Source organism: Hylaeus volcanicus, chromosome 3 (assembly GCF_026283585.1).
Source record: "Hylaeus volcanicus isolate JK05 chromosome 3, UHH_iyHylVolc1.0_haploid, whole genome shotgun sequence".
NCBI classification, from domain to species: Eukaryota; Metazoa; Arthropoda; class Insecta; order Hymenoptera; family Colletidae; genus Hylaeus; species Hylaeus volcanicus.
The window spans coordinates 26,172,556-26,191,282 of NC_071978.1; the positions used below are offsets into that span (position 1 = coordinate 26,172,556).

Consider the following 18,727-nt stretch of genomic DNA (forward strand, 5'->3'; position numbering starts at 1 on the left):
AACGTAGAGGCACAGATTTAATTTCTAAATCCAATATTTTGATATGAAGGTAACCTCCAAACGTGCATCGAGAATACCTTTAATACACGCTGAATGTTATTTCCGACTAATACCACCGCACGGCGTACAAACATGCTCGTCTTGTCTCAAAGTAAATTGCTCGTTAACAGGCCAATCGTAACTTTTACGACTGCGGTGAACTAGACGTCCCATGTCGCTTCCACTGCTGGAACGTTACGATCGTATTACTCTAATTCGTCCCGTTGTTTACGTTCTTTTCCGTTTTCATGGCATTTCCCACTTGTCCTACACGTTTTCGTTCCCTTTGCAACTGAAACCGAGGAACTAGATATCGGAGAAGACATTTCTTATTTTTTTTCAGAAGCTCCTGCAATAATTCAATTTTCATAAATCAGATTTATGAAAAAAAACATCCCATGAGTGACTCCCCCTCTCCTCACTCTTCTTCGATAACTGTCATCCAGATTCTCACGGTTTCTGATCCACAAAACCTCTGATTTTACAAACTGTCAGCAATTTACTTCATTGTTTACGATAGCACTACTTGAAATTAATTAAACAAGCGACGAAAACGTTCCACGGGAAGAGTTAAAAATTTTGTCCGGCTTTTTATTATTGTACAAATCTTGCAAATCTTCCAGCGGATTTGGCGAGCTAAAAGCGCAACGCTGATCGATTTTCGATAGATACGTCCGTCAAAAGAAAGGACAAAGGTAATATTAACTACCGTTGCGTTCGGTGGTTGATAAAACTGTGATGATAGGAAAAATTTCCACGTCCATATATTACAGAGTCGCAGTTCGATATTATCGAGTAACAAATTCCCTTATTGAGCCATCGCGTTACGACCAGCAACGCTGCTGTCGTAACTATCGAAGGCGTTCTAGTCCAACTGAATATAACTAAAAATACTGATAACATTAAAGCATGTGTTTCAACGAGTCATTTTCTGTATCTGTGAAGATATGAATCTACATAAACATCCACAATAATATTGATAATCGTCGATTTTATTTTCCAATTTTAATATCAACAAATCACTCGACGCGACTAATCGTCAATGACATTAGGTCATCCCACAAGTTCATGCCGCTTATGGCTGTGACATTATTCATTACTGTGAACCATACCTTCTCGTTTTATAAAAAAAAAAAAAAAAAGATGTATTCACCCTTCTTTTCTCTACGATCCTTTCCTTTATGACCTTTCCGACAATCATTATACCGTCGCTATAAAATTTTATTATCGTGTTATATGAAATAAAGATTTTTTCTTTTTTTATTAAATATAAACGCAATTTGCGTCACAAACTTGCGGCCGACCTAATATTCTCAAGTGATCGAATTTTCAGCTTCATTTTCGACGAGAAACATTTCCAAGCATCACAGCGGAGGTGAACCAATTCATTAAACCTTCGTTATGCAAATCAGATGGCAAAGCCTGCCTCCCCTGACTACGTTCGCGACGAAGGAAACTAAATCACTTTGCGAAGAACTGATAAAAACTCGTATAAAAGGTGTCGAACGATGAACAAGTTTCGCTGCGAAATCGTACAACAGAGAGAAGTTGGGAGAACACTAATTGCCGTCGCTTTTTACGCGGAGCACGAAAAGGTACTGATAAATTAGGTTAAACTACGTTTTAATTGAAAAATATCGACGAGGGGGAGGACTGCGAGATTCGTTTTTCGAGTAGCCATTTTTGCGGCGTAGAATCGACACGGACGTTTCATTATCGTTCACGATTGTGATTGGACTAGAGAGTTCTGATGCGTGAAGGAACGCCATTTTCATTTTTTTCAATGGATACTCGGGGCAAAATATAAAACGCGCTATAGATTAATTGATCTTCGACAGTGGATTTTGTATATTTTCAACGAAAAACGTCAGAATACTTCCACCGTAATACTCAAACCCGTTCCCGGTCTAATTAAGATCCGCTAAGGTGATATCGTTTCCTACGATCGGTTGCTTATTGGGTTAGGTTTCGCTTCCTCCGCGATATCTCGATAAGATACGGTCGTGGAGGCAAGAACTATTCCACTGTGCTACGGTATTAATGAACGCCGAAGGCGAAGCGTTACATGACAATGGGTGAAACAATAAACTAACGCAATTGACCGCTTTCCATGAGCGGAATTGCACTTGATCTATGTTCAATGAATAATTAATTCCAATTCGAGAACGCCAGACCGACAGACGGTAAGTGGCCATCGATATACAACGCTGTATGGTCGTGAGTTTCCAACACTAGGTTTTCCGGGAGCTTCCAAGCGTCCTGCATTGTTCATTTTTTTTATTTTTTTTTATTTTTTTTTTTTTTTTTTTTTTTGAACGTTTGCTTCCCATGAACTTTTCTGTGTACTATTTTATAAGATTACGTTATATTATATTGCATGTTTGTCTCTTTATTTAAATAAAGGTCAGCACAAGTAATTGACAAAAAATGTAAATAATTTCTGTAACATTCCTTGTGAAATTTGGAACAGATCAAAATGATCGTGCTTCATAAACCTAGCGTTGAATCTCATTCTCTATCATCGTTATATTCTGTAATAAGGAGATGTAGCTGTCGTTTATCCTGTGGAATAATAATTGTAGATAAAAAAAGTTGCTTTACGACACGATTAAATTTCTCAGTTGCGCATTTTATCGGACTCGAGCGATAAAATGAAACGGCTGAATAATAAAGACGGCGGTTTCTAGACAGAACTCTCTTTTAACGAGAACTTAACGACTGCTAACCTTTTGCACTTGAAGTACAGACAAGGCTTGCTGTTGTATTCAAAGTGTGCCTCTTTGGAACATCAACAACATCCACTGCTGTAATTCGGAATTGAATTTCAGTTGGATGTGATTGCATGTTTTATTCGTTTCAGTATTCACTCGTCTGCAGATAAATCCAAGTTTTCTGTAACCTTTGGCGTAAAAAAAAATTTCATAAAAATCGATTCCCTACAAACGATTCCCAAATTAGAGTCAGATCCAACTACAGACGAATTGTCCCATTCAGCCAGAGTAAGCCTATCGCCTAAGGAATTTTGTAGTCGGCAACGATCCACAAAATAGATCCTGCCTATCGTGAATGAGCACGAACGTCTACAGTAGCCAGCGGATAAAAGACACGTAGAGCACTAAACACAAAGAGAAACACGGTCGTTATTACCAGGCATGCTTGCGAACGGATGCAATTTACCACTTGTTATGCGAACTTGAACGAAGATGGTTTCGATATCGTTGCGTAACTATTTATACACGCGAATATTTAAATGTCTAACGGGTAACGATTGCGCAACGATCGATCACTGAACCAAGAGACCACGCTATCATCTGCGAGTCCGAACGACAAGCGTATTGTGACGGAATATCGAGCTTGAAAGGAAAGTGTGGACACGATGTATTGTACAAGAATACGTAATCGAAAACGACTTATCGGGACGTTCCGCAGCCAATTCGTCGGAAAAAGTATTACTTAACGAAGCGTAGCTACCGATAAACGTGGACGATACAACAGCTTAAACAATTACCTATGACTAATATTTACAAAAGACATCTTCCACTGAATTCTGGCGCGAAATAAATACAAATCATCCTTCGTGATACCTGAAGCACACCTACGCACTCATCGTTCCACAAAATAAATATCGTTCGAGTGTGCTTACAGCCCGTTAAGATTTAGTAATCTGTAACCACTCGAACGCGAACGATTATCGTGTCCACGGAAAGTAATACTCGGTGAACGAGTGTCTTATCGCTTCCCATCCACGGCGATAAAACTGAGACGATGGACTTATGGTTGCCCTAGGACAGTTACGAATAATCATAATCGGATGCGTTCCATTTTCTTTTCGTTTCATGAAAACACAGTCCGCGTTTGTATGTACAGTTCATTCGCGATAACGTATCCGTGACCGTTCCAAGAATTTTCGTAGTTTAGTTAACGAGGTACCTTCGATAGAGAGATTGTTTACCTACGAGACCAAGTGCTACAGCTGGCAGAAGATTCGATCACGTCTTTACGCGAATTCGGTATCTGTAAGCGCGACTGGATAAATTTAGATCATCCGAACGCAATGATGTATGCACGAGATAATGCGAAACTTCTATGAATGGAATTTGTCGTAAAGGAATTTAACAGCTTCGGATCCGTTAAGTATCTGGTAAGTCGATTAGAATCACTGATCGATTGGAACTTTATTATCCTCCAAAATTAATTCTTTTACGAGTACCGATGATAGATAACTGGAAATTGATAGAAATAGAGATGGAAGGAAGCTAAGTCTTTGGTACGGAGAAACGCAAGCGTTGCAATCTTCGATCTTGAATTTCGAGCTCCTAGGCGCCGGGAAATTTATGGAACGAGCGATCTTACATTCCTCCAACATTTTAATTGAGAAGAGTGGCGGGAGAAGACAAGTTGGTCACAATGCTACCAATCTTATCGTCGGCAAACGCTAGAGAGACAATATTACATTTCGAGCCCCTAAGTGCGGGAAAATTAAGGAACAAGCGATCTCACATTTCTCCACCACATAAATCAAGAAGACTGTCAAGAGAAGACGGATTGGCCACAATGCTACCACCCTTATCATCAACGTAAACGGCAGAAAGACGATATTACATTTCGAGATTCTAGACACGAGAAAATTCAGGAACGAGTGATCTCGCGCTCCTCCAAACCATACATTGAAAATACTGTCGAGAGACGACAGCGTGCAACCGTGTCGTCGATGCAAACGCCAGAGTGACAATGTTACATTCCACATGAGCAGGTAGAACATTGGCCAAGAAACTGGCTATCCGAAAGCACGATCCCCTTGGCCGCGTAATTTCCTCGCCAAGAATTTCGCGTCTCTTTGTCTGGCTTCCCAACCCGTTCCTATTCCTCTTTTTGTTCTTGTAACGTAGCAACGTATGCAAATGAACCTATGCTAGCATTCTCCAGACGGAGGAAAAAGTATTTGCACGCCTACGTTTTTTAGATTCCACGTCACCATTACCTCCTGATGGTTATAAAATTATTAAATCTTTCGTTGATTACAGGCAAGTGAAATCATTAAATCAGACTATTTTTGGAGCAATTTTATCGATACTTCTCGTGAGGTAATTTATGAAGTAAAAGTAACGATGCATTTATCTAGAACAGATTTTTAAAAATTATTACATCGAGAGGCGTAATTGATAAACAACTTTTTTTTTTTGTACAAGTAGAGAGTCATGAGACTAGTATACAAATACTGTCTTGGCTATGAAACTTTCATTCTTGTATTATTTTCAAACAACAAATTATCAATTTATTTTTTCCGTGTACAATGAAGCGTACATGAACACCATAATAACGTGGTGCTTCTTTACCTCCAAAAAGACATGCAAATAGTTTTTCGAGCCACTATGCAACCCAGGAGATATAAACGCGACGAAAAGGAACGACACTCCGTTTCTCTGGTCTATTTGTGCCCGTGTGTTACCGTGACGCACGTGCCGTCCGTTTGCAATCGGAGTGACACAACTATGTTTTTCGAGTATCAGATTTTGGCGACCAGTTTCTCGTGGATGCGCAATCCGCGACCTTCGAGCGATGTAAAGTTGCACATCCGTCGTTGCAAATGGACGACACGCTCGAAGGTGTCCTGTAATTCGTGCTACAAGCGGAAAAACGAGTAATCGCTTTTCCTCCTACAAGGTGTACTTTTCGAAACAATCAAGCTCGTCGAGCACACCTAACCGAATTTCAATTAAATGTATAAATTTTAACGCATATCACTGTCAATTTGTGTTTACTTTCGCGAATAAGCTCCAATAATAAGTTTATTTGTTATACTTGTACAACCAAGAATTTTCCTCGTCTCAAAAACCCCCGAGCCTTGTATACAAGCTCTTCCACGATTCGAATGCCTCGACTCCATAAGATTTTTGCGCTCGAAAAACGACTATTAAATGTATTGGATCGAAATATAAATCAGATGTCGCGTACCCGATGAATTTTCAAAACTCGACTGCTTCGCGAGGCTTCGAGTGCTAAAGGAATTGTTATTCAGGCCGTTCTCAGCTTGCGTTTGAATGAGCAATCACCCCCACCTTGATCGTATCACGAATTACGGGACACCTTGTATAGATACGGGCGCACGCACGGTAAAACCGAAAAGTATGCCTCGCGATATATAACTTTCCTCTTGTATTTTCCCCGTCGCGTTCTCCCTTTCTCCGTCTACCACGGTTCGCGTCCTTTCTCTTTTTAAGCTGCGACTTCGATCGTTACGTTTTGTCTCATTCGGAAGGAGGACGAAGTCGGACGAAAGTGGAAACCGCAGTAGTTGGCTGACGTTACCGCATCTTAGACATAGATTTATCCTCCCACCCACACCAATCTCGCTTTTTCGACGATCGAGTGATCGACTAACGTCTCGACCAAGCCACCGAATCGAATTGATACGACATCGCCATACTTGCGCCGATATGGTGTCGACGTTCAACCGCACGATGACTCTACCGCGTAATAATTAACCCTTTGAGTGCTATTACGCGTATATCCGTCCAGAGTTTTCTTCCACATTGCGTTACCTCTTGATAGTTGGAAATTGTTAAATCAGACTATTTTGGTTGCAATTTTAATAACACCTCTAAAAATGATTCTATTGCCAGTAGAGAATGAACTGCACCTGATTGAAAATATATATATTCACCTCAAATATGTACGACACTTTGGAAGGTAACTCTTATCTACTGCCTGTCAATATTATCTTTGATTCTAAATCCCACGCAACCAATGTAAACAAGCTTATTGTGTACATTTGTAAGCCCCCAATACAGAAAGGTTCGAGATCTCTCAGATTGGTTGACATTGTGTTCATGAAATAATTTTCTTGTATTATCTAATTCGAGGCAAAACAAATCCTGGAAAGAAAGCATTCCCTCTTCAGCACTCGAAGAGCTAAATATCCCGTATCGACTTCAATTATCGACGACAACCCAGCTACTCGTACAAAGTTTCGTAATATCATACCCTAAGCACAATTTTAAGTGTACACGTTTGGGCATACTTATATGGTTGCGAGTGCAATCATTGTTCAAGTTATTATTATATTGGTGTTTCCATACTTCGCATTATTCGTTAATGGTCATGGGGGTGTTATTATATCGTCGAGATATAACGTATTCGAGCACGACACCGTTAAGTATCCTACGTGATCTCGAAAGAAAGTGTTGTCTAAAAAAATGAATAAACAAGTCTTTGGGTAAGATTCGCTGTCGCTGCTACTGCTGCCGTTGCTGGTCTCTCCGTTTAATTCTCTTTCGTTTCACGGAACGGCCTCTCAACGAATTCGGCTTCGCCTTGCCTCTATTGTTCGACGAAATATTTCATTCTCGCGGTACGTGTATGCACAATTTCCTTTGGCCATTTTTCATTTTCTCATTTCTCTTTTGTCGAGTGTGCACCGTTCGTTTCTCCTCTTTTGTTCTCTTACACGATCAGGATTGTCCGTATGTTTACATTCCGTACTAAAAGTGCAGCTCTATATAAAAGATAACGTTGCTTCTTTTGCGTACAGCAACTTCAGGCGATATAATATATGAATTACTCTTACAATGTATCTATGTACGAACGCCGGTGGTCCTCTATTAAAAATGTTCCAAAAATGAATCCTCATTTGCTCGTACCCCGCGCCGATCCTATTTTCGCAAATACTTCTTTTGTTCCTCTGACACTCATTCTCTCTCGCTCTCTTTCTTTCCTCTTTTTTTTCCCCCTACCATTTACGTTAGGTACAATAATTCAACAACGAGCATCTGTAGCCAGTATATAACGAGTATTTTTTGTTATAAGATTCACAATATACTATAATAAAGGTATCTCTCTCCCTCGCGCTCTCCTCCCGATGTTCTCCGAGAAGCGAGCAATCGATGGGAAATACGAAAAAAAAAAGAAATAATAATAAAACGAAAAAAGAAAATAACAAAAACAAAGTCGGTACGTAAACATTACTCCGGCGGAATAACCGTGTGACGACTACCGATATAGAAACATTGGTATCCGTATTATCGCGACAAAAAATGTTCTCTCAACGTCGAAGAAGGAATTCTTGTAGACAAATAGACAACAATGCACGACATGACAATTGATTGTTGGTGTATTATGACTACTCCCCGGCAAAGTCTTGTAAACGTATGTGCTAAGAGGACGATGAAGAAGAGGGGCGCGGTGTAAAGGGGGCTCGGGGAACACTCATAGAGACAGCGACGCTATTATGTACAAAATAACTCCGGTGGGGGCCGACGTTTCCGATATTAGTAACAATTATCGAGAGCGAACTTTACACACACCTTCTCCGCAAACTGGACGATATAGCCACCGTAGGGGACAGACACATGCACGTGCGTGTATGCACACACACGTACGTGCATGTATACATTCATCTGCGTATAAATATATACACAGATGTATAGATACACATGTATATATTCGGAGTGGACATATATGTATTTTCATCAGTCATTATGAATATATACATATATACAAATATATACAGATTTTTAGATGTATCTGTATACATGCATATGTTCATCATTCATTGTGAACATATTCATGTATGTTCGTCAATTATTATGAATATATAGACACATATACATATATTCATCATTCATTGTACGTATAAATGTATGTACTCGTTAACTCGTTATACGCGTACATGTATATATTCATAATTCATTGTGTATTTCTTGATCTGTATATATATGTATACATTCATCGTTCTCGTACGTCGATGCGACAGATACTTGACTGGGGCAAAAAAAAGATTCTCTCATGTAAAAAGTAGCGACGGCGGTGGCGACGGGGTGTATACGATTACCGTGTGCGGAACAACCGAAAGGTAGTTTCTTTAATATATTATATTTGTTTGTCTCCCTCTATTCCTCTCTCTGGCGCGCGCTGTCTCTCTTTCCCTATACGCTCGACAGCTACCATCTCGTCTCGTGATTCTCCATTCGTGGTAAGTTCGGACACAAAATAACAAAGCGCAAAATCTGCTATGTGCTATAATGCTATCTTGCACGTTTCACTCTTCTCCCCCCCCAAAAAAATCCCTGGCGAAATCTTGAATTCTATCTTCGCCTGCGAGCTTCCCCGAACCACGCACGCAATCATGCAATTCGCGCTCACTCATACCCGTATTTCCTTTCTTTCCCGCTTGCATGCATACATACGTTACTTACACTTTCGCTCTCCTCGCCAGCTCTCACTCACTCTTTTTTTCACTCTCTCGTTCGCTCCCTCTCCATCCAATAATTCCATCTTACTTCATCTATCTCTTTCTCTCGACCGAAAAGCGACCAACGAGTGACGAACCATCGCGTATGAATAAATACGCGACACGTGTATCCATCTTCTATCCGGATGGGAAATTCAGAATTCGGCGAATTCCTTGGCGCACTTCTCCGTCAACGAAATCCTGAGCGTCTCCTCCTCGTAGTCGTCGAAGTTGCTCGTGTCCCCGGGACCCTTGCACTTGGGTATGAACGGCGCCTCTATTTTCTTTTGGAAGACTGCTATCCAATCGGTATGGGCGAACCACTTGTGACCCTTGATGTCGTTCACGCCGGCCTTCAGGTTACCGTACCTCTTGGTGAGATCGACTTGCAGCAAATTGCGGAGCAAGTCCTTCAGATCGGAACCGAAATGCGTGGGGAATCGCGTCTTGCCGCCGACGATCTTCTCGTAGATGAGGATCGGTTGATCGGCGAAAAATGGCGGATAACCGGCAGCCATCTCGTAAACGAGGACACCTAGCGCCCACCAGTCCACGGCCTTGTTGTAACCTTTGCTTAGGATTATTTCGGGCGCGAGATACTCGGGCGTTCCGCACAAGGTCCATGTTCTGCCCTGCACGTTTTTGGCGAAACCGAAATCGGTGACTTTCAGGTAACCCTGGGAATCGATCAGCAGATTCTCCGGCTTCAAGTCCCTATAGATTATGTTGAGGTAATGTAGATACTCGAACGCTAGGACGATTTGCGCCGCGTAAAAACGCGAGTGTGGTTCGGAGAAACGGCCGACCTTGCGGAGATGGCTAAACATCTCGCCACCGGGTACGTATTCGAGTACCATGTACAGATAGGAATTATCCTTGAAGTGAAACCGTAGCGATACCAGAAACGGGAAGCTGATCGCCTGCAGTATTCTCTTTTCGTTGAGCGTGTGTTCGACTTGCTTGAGTTTCACGACCTTTTGCTTGTCGAGTATCTTCATGGCGTAATACTCTTTGGTCGGTTTGTGTTGGACTATCATGACACGACCGAACGAGCCGGTACCGAGAGTCTTGATACGCTCAAAGTCATCGAGACCGGCGGTGTTCGTCGGGTTCTTCTGCCACTTATCCTCGAACTCCTTCTTTGCCTTGTCGAGGAACTGCTTGACGCTCTCGGCAGCGTCAACCTTTTTGTTCGCGGTCGCGGCATTGTTGCCCATCTTAGCAGCTGCGATGATATCCGAGCCGGCCAGGGCTCTACGCAGCTCGTGAAATTACCGAAGACAGCGTCTTCGTCTTCGTTGGTCTTCTACGGGAGCCGAGCCTATCAAGGCCCCGCGAACCACTGGCCTCTTCAGAAATTTTGCTATCTTCCGCGTACACTTATCGGTACCACCAGCACCGGTATTTCGTTACTCTTTCGACACCTTTTTTTTTTTTTTGTCTTTTACCGTTCTTTCGTTACGTCGATGACAGTCAGGGCACGATGTCACGCCAATGCCGACTCTACGGAAACCCGCACACGTCGAAAGGGGCACTCACACTTACGCAAGAAACAGGGCACACGCGCGCACCGCACGGTGAATACACTCCTACCGAAAGCGGAGTATCCCTTTGCTTACTATTTACTTGGTTCAGTTCGAATCACACGTCAGGTACCCGTACCCTCGCGAACGAGGAATTGGAACCTTCGTGGTTACCTCGAATCGCACGAGAAACTTAGACCGAGCGATTTCGCGCGGAAAAATGGGTCAGCATTAATCCTCGTTCACACCTCGCGCCATCTTTCCTGTCAATTGTACTGGTCTCTGTCGTTGGTGTCGTTTCTCTACACCCGTCTCAATCTTTCCCTTCCTCCCCCTTTCTTTTCTACTCCTGTCTTAATTCGTAGCCGCGTACATCTGCCACGACTACCATTGACGTGCCTGTCCCACACGGTTCGGCAGATCAAAACACTACACACTGGTTGATTCGCAGCGGAACGTGCCGTGCGACTGAATTTACGGTCGTAGTCGTGATGCTTGAACGAGGGTCGTACGAGCGAGAGAACGACGTTTTGATTTTTGTTCGTTCCCAACCCTCCAACTCTTACGAAACGTCGTCTGCTGAACTTACACGGGACACACACACGCGCGCAAAAAACTTTGACTCCGTCCCGTATTAAATGAACATCGCGTACGGTTATGTTTCGCGTCTCCTCGCGATAGGGGAATTACTGTACGCGCTATCGCACTAAATACACTAATTGTTTTACTATACTCGCGGATTGACTTTGCCCTCTTAGAACGGGACAGGCGGCGGTAGCGGAGGCAGTCGGTACCGTTCCTAAAGATGGCGACGCGGCTCTCTCCGCTCGTTCGTTCGGGATTTCGCACGGATGCGAAAATAACCAAGTGCCGCTTCGGAAAGCTAGAGAGGTACTGTACTGCACGGATCGGCCACTGCTTCAACTAGTCGCCGACAGATGTAGCACGGGAACGATTCACCGCTTCCTTGGAAAGTGCTGGCACCAAGCGGAAGCGTCTATGAACTTTTCATTCAAAGGGAGCCTATGTTCCTTACGAATCCCATCGAACCGTGAATTGTTTCGTAAAACTGTCTCTGTTACCGTTTTCATGTGAAATATGATTCGCTCACTCTTCCATGCACAGAGTTTTAAGAGAAAAGTAAAACTCGAACCGAACGGTACGAAATCCCATTACTTATTCAGTTTCGAAATTCGTATAATCCATCGAATAACATGTTTTTCTTATATAAACAAATTTGCCCACTCGTGATTACACTGCGGATTGGATGAATTTATGCAGTAAATTAATATAATGCTTGAAATCATTTGACAATATTCAAGTAGCGAATAGAATGTAAACAGCTTTGAAAAATGCAATATGAATTATATAATCATATTACGTTTAAAATAAGACTAATCAAACCTTATCCGAATAGGTTAAGGTAGCTACACGGAGCTATTGATAAAACAGTAACGAACGTTACTAATATTAGTAATTAGAAAAAAAGAAACTTGACTTTTTAACGTACTGTACTACTTGAACTAAATTTTATAAATACAGAGAATTACAATTTAAAAATGAATCAGTTTCATCGACAAATTTTCCACATATCGATAGTTTAAACGAACTGATTCTATTACAATGAACTAATACATAGATTATATCGTCATGTAAACAAAAGTCACCGTACTGTTTCTAGTTGGAATTATAACCTACAAATCAGAAAATCGGAAGACTACCAAACTAATTTGTACTTATAACACGAAAATGCTGTCTCCTTTACTCACTGTATCACGGGTATTTTGTTACAAACTGATCTCAAGCCGAGTTTATGATCAATTTGGTAGTTTCGTTGCTATTAATAATAATCGACCTGTTTTGTGGTATTGAACCATGGTATGTACACGGAAGGTTGAATACCCGCTGACCTGTGATAATCCTTTGGCGATTAGTTTCTAACTGTAGATAAGCATATAGGTACAATTTTAGAGCAGCAGGTACGGTCGAGAAAGCTAGGTGGAGTCGATGGAGGACAGGACGAACCGGTTACCACAGAGTCAAAAAGGTACGACCAGGTCAGGCCTTTTGGATACACATAATATTTTTGTGTGTAGTCCCGGCACATTGCACGGCAGACTGGGTAAAGGTGACAAAAGACATTTCTTATCGAGGTTACGTTCGGATGTTTCTTTCATCAACCTTAGTTTGTTTCTACCCTATGGGATGCGCGCGACCACGCGCTCTATTGATTCCATGACCTGAAGCCGAAAGCAGTGTGCCAATTTGTCGAAGGAAAGTAGAATCGGCTTTTTACTTGCATCGCTTGTTTCTTCGTTATTTCGTTCGGTACAATTCATTAAATCGTCCATCTCGATAAGTTCGGGTCAAGTTTTGACGATAAAAGTAACCCACAACAAAATTATTAAGAATTGAAAATCGTACACGGAGAAAGCACAAAACATGCGAAATTTGTATAAATATATTAACGTTAAAAATTATTATATAAGTTCTTATAGAAGGTACGAACTTGCTTTATATATTTTTATGTCAAACGCTTTCTAATGCGCAATAGTAACAAAACCAGCGTGACAGGCAGTATAGTGTAGTAAATAAGAACACATTAAGAAAAGTGGGAATTTAGTCCAGCGAAATGAAAATTTAGATGCGCGATGCTATCTTTAGTTTGACACTGCAAAGCCAGTAGAAATATAGGTTACTGTCATCGAAATAGCTTGTGACTGAACACTTCCACTGACCCACTAAAACGAAATTTAATTTTATCAAGCAAAGCTTTATGTCAATGAATTTCCACCTACTTCCGATTATAATATATTTAAATTCAACAGAAGTTCTACATCGACTACGAACACGTGCCGAGGAAATGTTTTAATTTAAAATAATTGCCGAACGCTAAGTAATCGAAGGAGATTATTAATAAATGTTAATTGTGATATGCTAAGAAGGACTAGATAAATACATGTTATTTCTCCTATGTAAATGTCGCGCGTTTATTCTTTCAATGCGTATCAAAATAGCAGTGCACTAGAAACGCCAAGCATGTATCACCTTCCTGGTGGAAAGTTTCGATTGAAATCCCAACTCGATTTGGCATGGATGTGTATTTAATGGGTTTCACTGTGTAAAGGATATTCGAAAAGAAGCATCTGCTTTCCTCGTCTTCACCTGCATCGTACATAGCAGCTGCTTGGTGTTATCTTCATGCTTACGTAGACTCCTGGCACGTGGCATACGCGGTAGGGCAAAAAATACATTTGTGAATAAACTGAGACGTTTGCACGATTTTCGCGCATACAAAATTTTATTATCCACCCAACATTCGTTCGCGTTAAAGGATGTTTTCTCCTGGTTTTCGATATGATTAGGAAACACTGCCAAGATCCTAAAATTAATTATACATATATAATATATATATATTTTTTTAATATTTATATAAAAAGAGATAGTACGATTTCGATATCGATAGATATACCGTCATCAAAACGATAACAATTGAATAAATGCTTTTTTCCGTATGTAATAATATTTGATAGTAATAAAAATATTGAAAATTAACTGGATATTTATACAAAAAATATTAAAGCATCGTATCGAACCTATTTTTATTCATTGCCAAAACTACGATACACTGTTTTTCGAAGACTAAGAAAATTGACTAACTGCGAAGAAACAATATCGTATTGTAAAGGGAAAGTTAATATGTTACTGTTTCACGATAAAAGCAACCTGTAACATGGACGTAAATGCAGCGAAGCCTTTCGGTCGGGTGCGCGGATCAACCTGAAAGCATCGCGCACCTTTTAATATACACCGGAAATGGGGCCATACACGAAACTTCTAGAACTTTCCGTACTCCTGTTTCCGTTTATATCTAGCAGATTACCCTTGGCGCATATTGAATCTCACTAGAATCAGCCAAACAACTTAAATCATACATAGGATTCGATAGTTATTACTACGAAGACGATGCGGAACAAAATACAGGTTCTTCAAACAATACGTTGCTAGCGCCGGAAGCGCGGGGATTTTTTACGAGTTTCGCAAGGCGGAATCCAATTGGTCAACGCGTTACTTGGAGGGGCATTAACAAAGCAATAGTGGCGAAGTCACCACTACCACCAGCCTTAAACCTCGTAACTATTGGTAGCTTCGATGAAATATATTATATCGAACGTATGTAATATTATTTATTCGTAATAAAGCGGAACTATCGTCAAAATATATTTTGTTTATTGGATATTTGTTTCCACCTTTAATATATTTCTGTGAGAAACTTCATTGAACTCTGTCGTGATGGTAGTTAAAGGCATAGCGGGAAATTTACACTTGTTGAGAATCAATCTCCATCGTGAAACGAATCGAGAACGACGCGTACGATTGAGCAATTTTCTTGACGGCGGTTCAGAACGGCAATTCCGTTTTTAACGTAGGTGCTGTGCTTGCATTTTTAAAGCGTTTTAAAATCAAATTTCCAGCGAACGGTTTCGATAACGTTGCTGATTCGTGCGCCATCTGTAAACGAGCGGGAAAGAAAAGTGTTTGAAGGCCGCCGGCCTGCCGGCCGGGCCGAGTAACTTGGGTCTCGAGCGAATCAGTGTGCGAGTCTCTCTGCCATTTGCGCGTCGGTACGCGACTACGCGACAGTGGTGATACCAGAATTCTACGGTTGCTTACCGGTGCATATAAAACTCAGGCCTTATTAAGTGCGTTTACTACCTAAATACTTTATCGACTTGACGATTGAATCGATCAGCATGGCGGATACGGAAACCAAGTAAGTAGTACGGATTATTTTATCGATGTATCATAAGGAAATCACGCATTTCCATCGAACGCTTCCAAATGTTTCGTTGTCGAATAAACCGACGACGGGCTAATCATTTGCCCGTTGCATAATTTCGTTTCTCATTCATCTATCCCGAATGGGCTGCCGTTGAATGCGATTTTCTTGCTTTCACAATTTCGTTTGAATCGTCGTCGATTGTATACTTTTGAAAGCGTACCTAGTTTTGTAAGAGTGCGGCCACGAGAAAGGGACGAGATAGAAGAGGGGGTATGCCCTCTCTACGTGATATTCTCAGCTTGATTCGTAAGACGCGTTACGTTCGCAGGATTACCTGCTTTTGCCACGATACATGCTCTACTTGCAGACCCGCTTTTCTGATGGCATCGTTTACCTTCTTATTTTTCCCACTTGTAGCTTCACATACATACGTAGGACAATGATGGTGGCACAACGCGTGTCAATATTTGTTTGTGTTTTTTCATGTTACTATTATCCTCCTCGGTGTCCTTACTATTATTTATGATCGAAATACTATCATTCTTATTCATAACGCGTCTTAATGTAGTTGTAAATGTAATATAATATTTATTTGAATATTTTCGAGTATGAAATTCTTTTAATGCCTCGATAGCAACCATCGTGTGGATATTTATACGTCGAGAAGATAAAATATCGGTTGTATATATAAAGAAAGTCTGGAAATATTTTGCGAAAGATTGTACGCGCATCACCTTAAAAAGAAATGCACAGCTTATTGATCTGTTCTCCTTTACCGACTAGGTGTAAAACCGCCAGTACATATTTTCATTTTCCACTTAATATTTTCGAGAAGACCTATATCGTGTTTCTAATGGCGAATGTCGATACTACTTAAATTTATTTAAGTCCCCGACGCTATGCGAACAAATGTATACGTGTGTATATGTTAGGTTGATGTATATTTACGGTCTACGCATCCACGATTTGCCGCGCTGAACATTCTCTGTGTGTTTGTGTTGAGTTACGTACATGTACGTGTTCGTGTATGACTGCTGAAAGGAGAGGGAGCGGGCAGGAGGAGGGGACAAAAGCAGGATAATATCAACATCGCTAGGTGCCGCCACAGTTGGCGTCCTATCTCTATTTCTATCCCTCGCCATTCCATCTTTGTCTATACTTATGTAGCATAAACCGATACCAAGTTTAAAAAAATACATACGTGTTGAGTTTGTTTTTGACTATATAACAGACTTTACGTCGTCTAAATATTTTTATCTTTCGCTTGTTTTTTCAAAATATGATACAAATTCCGTTTACAAAAATAGGAACGACGCTATTGTTATTTTAAATAACAAATATACTACTATTATGTGAATTATTTGAAAGGTGATTTAAGGGTTATAATTTTTTTTTTTCGTTTAGGGACGCCAAAGTTGCTACTACGCCAGAAAAAAAAGTTGTAGAAGAAGAAAAGAAGGTAGTGGCAGACGTTGATGAAGATTCAAAGGCATCTGAGAATGGAGAGACAAAGGAAACCAAAGAAAACGGATCAAATGAAGAAAAGGAGTCAGATGACAAAGAAGCAGAATCAACAGAAAATGGTACTTCTACAGGTAGGATTGAGCTAATACAATAGAAACAAAGTAGACAATCTTAAATTGAAAGATTTTGAAATAATTTAAAAGCATATAAAGTTATAGAATGTAACAAAATGTTCCTCTTTATAGATGCTCCTGTAGATAGCTGTTGTATAAAAAGAAAGTCAACAACTTTGAGTGATACAACAGATGAAACTGTAACTGATGGTGCAAGTCCTGAGAAGAAATCAAAACTTGAAGAAAAGTGTGCTGAAACAGAAAGCAATGGAGAAGCAGAAGCTACAGCCTAATACCTTTTATTTTACTGTAAACTCAATCTATAGATGCAATTTTAACAGCTAACTGAAAAGTCAACAGTCAAAATTTGTCATCTGTGCATTGTTAAGACAAACAAATACTAAACAGAGGAACTTTAACACTGTATTAATGACTTTTTATGTTGACACATTTGTGTCTCTATTGCAACCATTTTTATAACTAATTGGCAATGGCATTACGTGTATTCAAAGCATCTTCATACATTTTTGTCTTAAATTACTACCATTCGTGTTTCTTATATTTTCCACAGACGTCCACATACATATATTCACTTAGTACTAGATTCGCGAAGTAAGGGAGATATAAATAATATTAGAAATAATATATTTCTGATTCATGAAGATAAATGATGGTGTGGTGCTTGAGAAAGATATTTATGGAAAATATTCCATATAAAGTTCTTATTCTTTCTGATGCACAGACATAAGTATACATAGACACCTCATATCGAATATAAAAGAATCAATATTTTTCTGCAAATCAAAATACATTCCTAAAATACAATAAAGTTTACCCAGGAATTGTTAACGTTTAATGACGAAAATTAGAAAACTAATTGTATTTCTAAATTCTGACATCAAACATCTTTGTTTCACAATATATACATATATAGATACATTTATACGATTTATGTTCGATTCAGGTGTTAACAAATAGACGAACTACTATTTGTTTTGGTGCGTTAATATTAATGCAATATATAATTTAACACGTTAAATGCCAATCCTTTAAGTCATTTAAAAACTTTTCATGCGAAATAGGTCCGTTTATCCGTAGGGATTGACATGGCGTTTAACGTTTTAAACGACTTATAATAATGTTTAAATAAAACTATTCTTTAATCATCAAAATCCAGATTGTACCATTTAGCATTCTTTTACTACAATAGTATATAATACCATTTGCAAATAACGTTTAATGAGATACCTGACAATATGTAATAACATGTATTTGTATGTATAGATATGCTGTTGAACAAAAACGTTTAATGTTAAATTTGAAGTAACAGCAATAAAATACGCTGCGTTGGTAACTTTATTGAAAAGTTACATATCAAAACCTTCAAATCTACGTATACTTAAAATATGGCAATTATATGTTTGTATAAAATATAAAAGATGACAAATTAAAACCAATTTAATATATATATATATAACATCCTAACATGAATAACTGGTTTGTAACGTAATATGTAAAACTACTATTATATTTTGACAAAAATTTGTTTAATTACTTTCTAGTACAAATTATTTTC

At 39.8% G+C, this 18,727-nt stretch overlaps 2 protein-coding genes across 2 annotated transcripts; one reads left to right on the top strand and one right to left on the bottom strand.

The window, feature by feature from the left end:
• Positions 1-586: 586 nt before the first annotated feature.
• On the bottom strand, positions 587-12,041 carry LOC128873364 (cAMP-dependent protein kinase catalytic subunit 1). Its single transcript, XM_054116902.1, has one exon. The coding sequence runs from the start codon at positions 10,483-10,485 to the stop codon at positions 9,424-9,426; it is 1,062 nt and encodes a 353-aa protein (XP_053972877.1). The 5' UTR covers positions 10,486-12,041; the 3' UTR covers positions 587-9,423.
• Positions 12,042-15,366: 3,325 nt separating this feature from the next.
• LOC128873366 (uncharacterized) lies at positions 15,367-18,608 on the top strand. The gene is made up of 3 exons (XM_054116904.1): positions 15,367-15,565; positions 16,979-17,169; positions 17,284-18,608. Exons 1-3 carry the CDS (start codon positions 15,546-15,548, stop codon positions 17,442-17,444), a joined length of 372 nt encoding a protein of 123 aa, XP_053972879.1. The 5' UTR covers positions 15,367-15,545; the 3' UTR covers positions 17,445-18,608.
• Positions 18,609-18,727: the final 119 nt, after the last annotated feature.

What these genes read in the sequence shown, in the direction of transcription:
- LOC128873366 (XM_054116904.1), top strand. Translation starts at nt 15,546, where the DNA reads ATGGCGGATACGGAAACCAA. An exon ending in ATGGCGGATACGGAAACCAA is followed by an intron (nt 15,566 to 16,978) that starts GTAAGTAGTACG and finishes TTTTTCGTTTAG; the next exon opens with GGACGCCAAAGTTGCTACTA. An exon ending in AGAAAATGGTACTTCTACAG is followed by an intron (nt 17,170 to 17,283) that starts GTAGGATTGAGC and finishes TCCTCTTTATAG; the next exon opens with ATGCTCCTGTAGATAGCTGT.
- LOC128873364 (XM_054116902.1), bottom strand. Translation starts at nt 10,485, where the DNA reads ATGGGCAACAATGCCGCGACCGCGAACAAAAAGGTTGACGCTGCCGAG.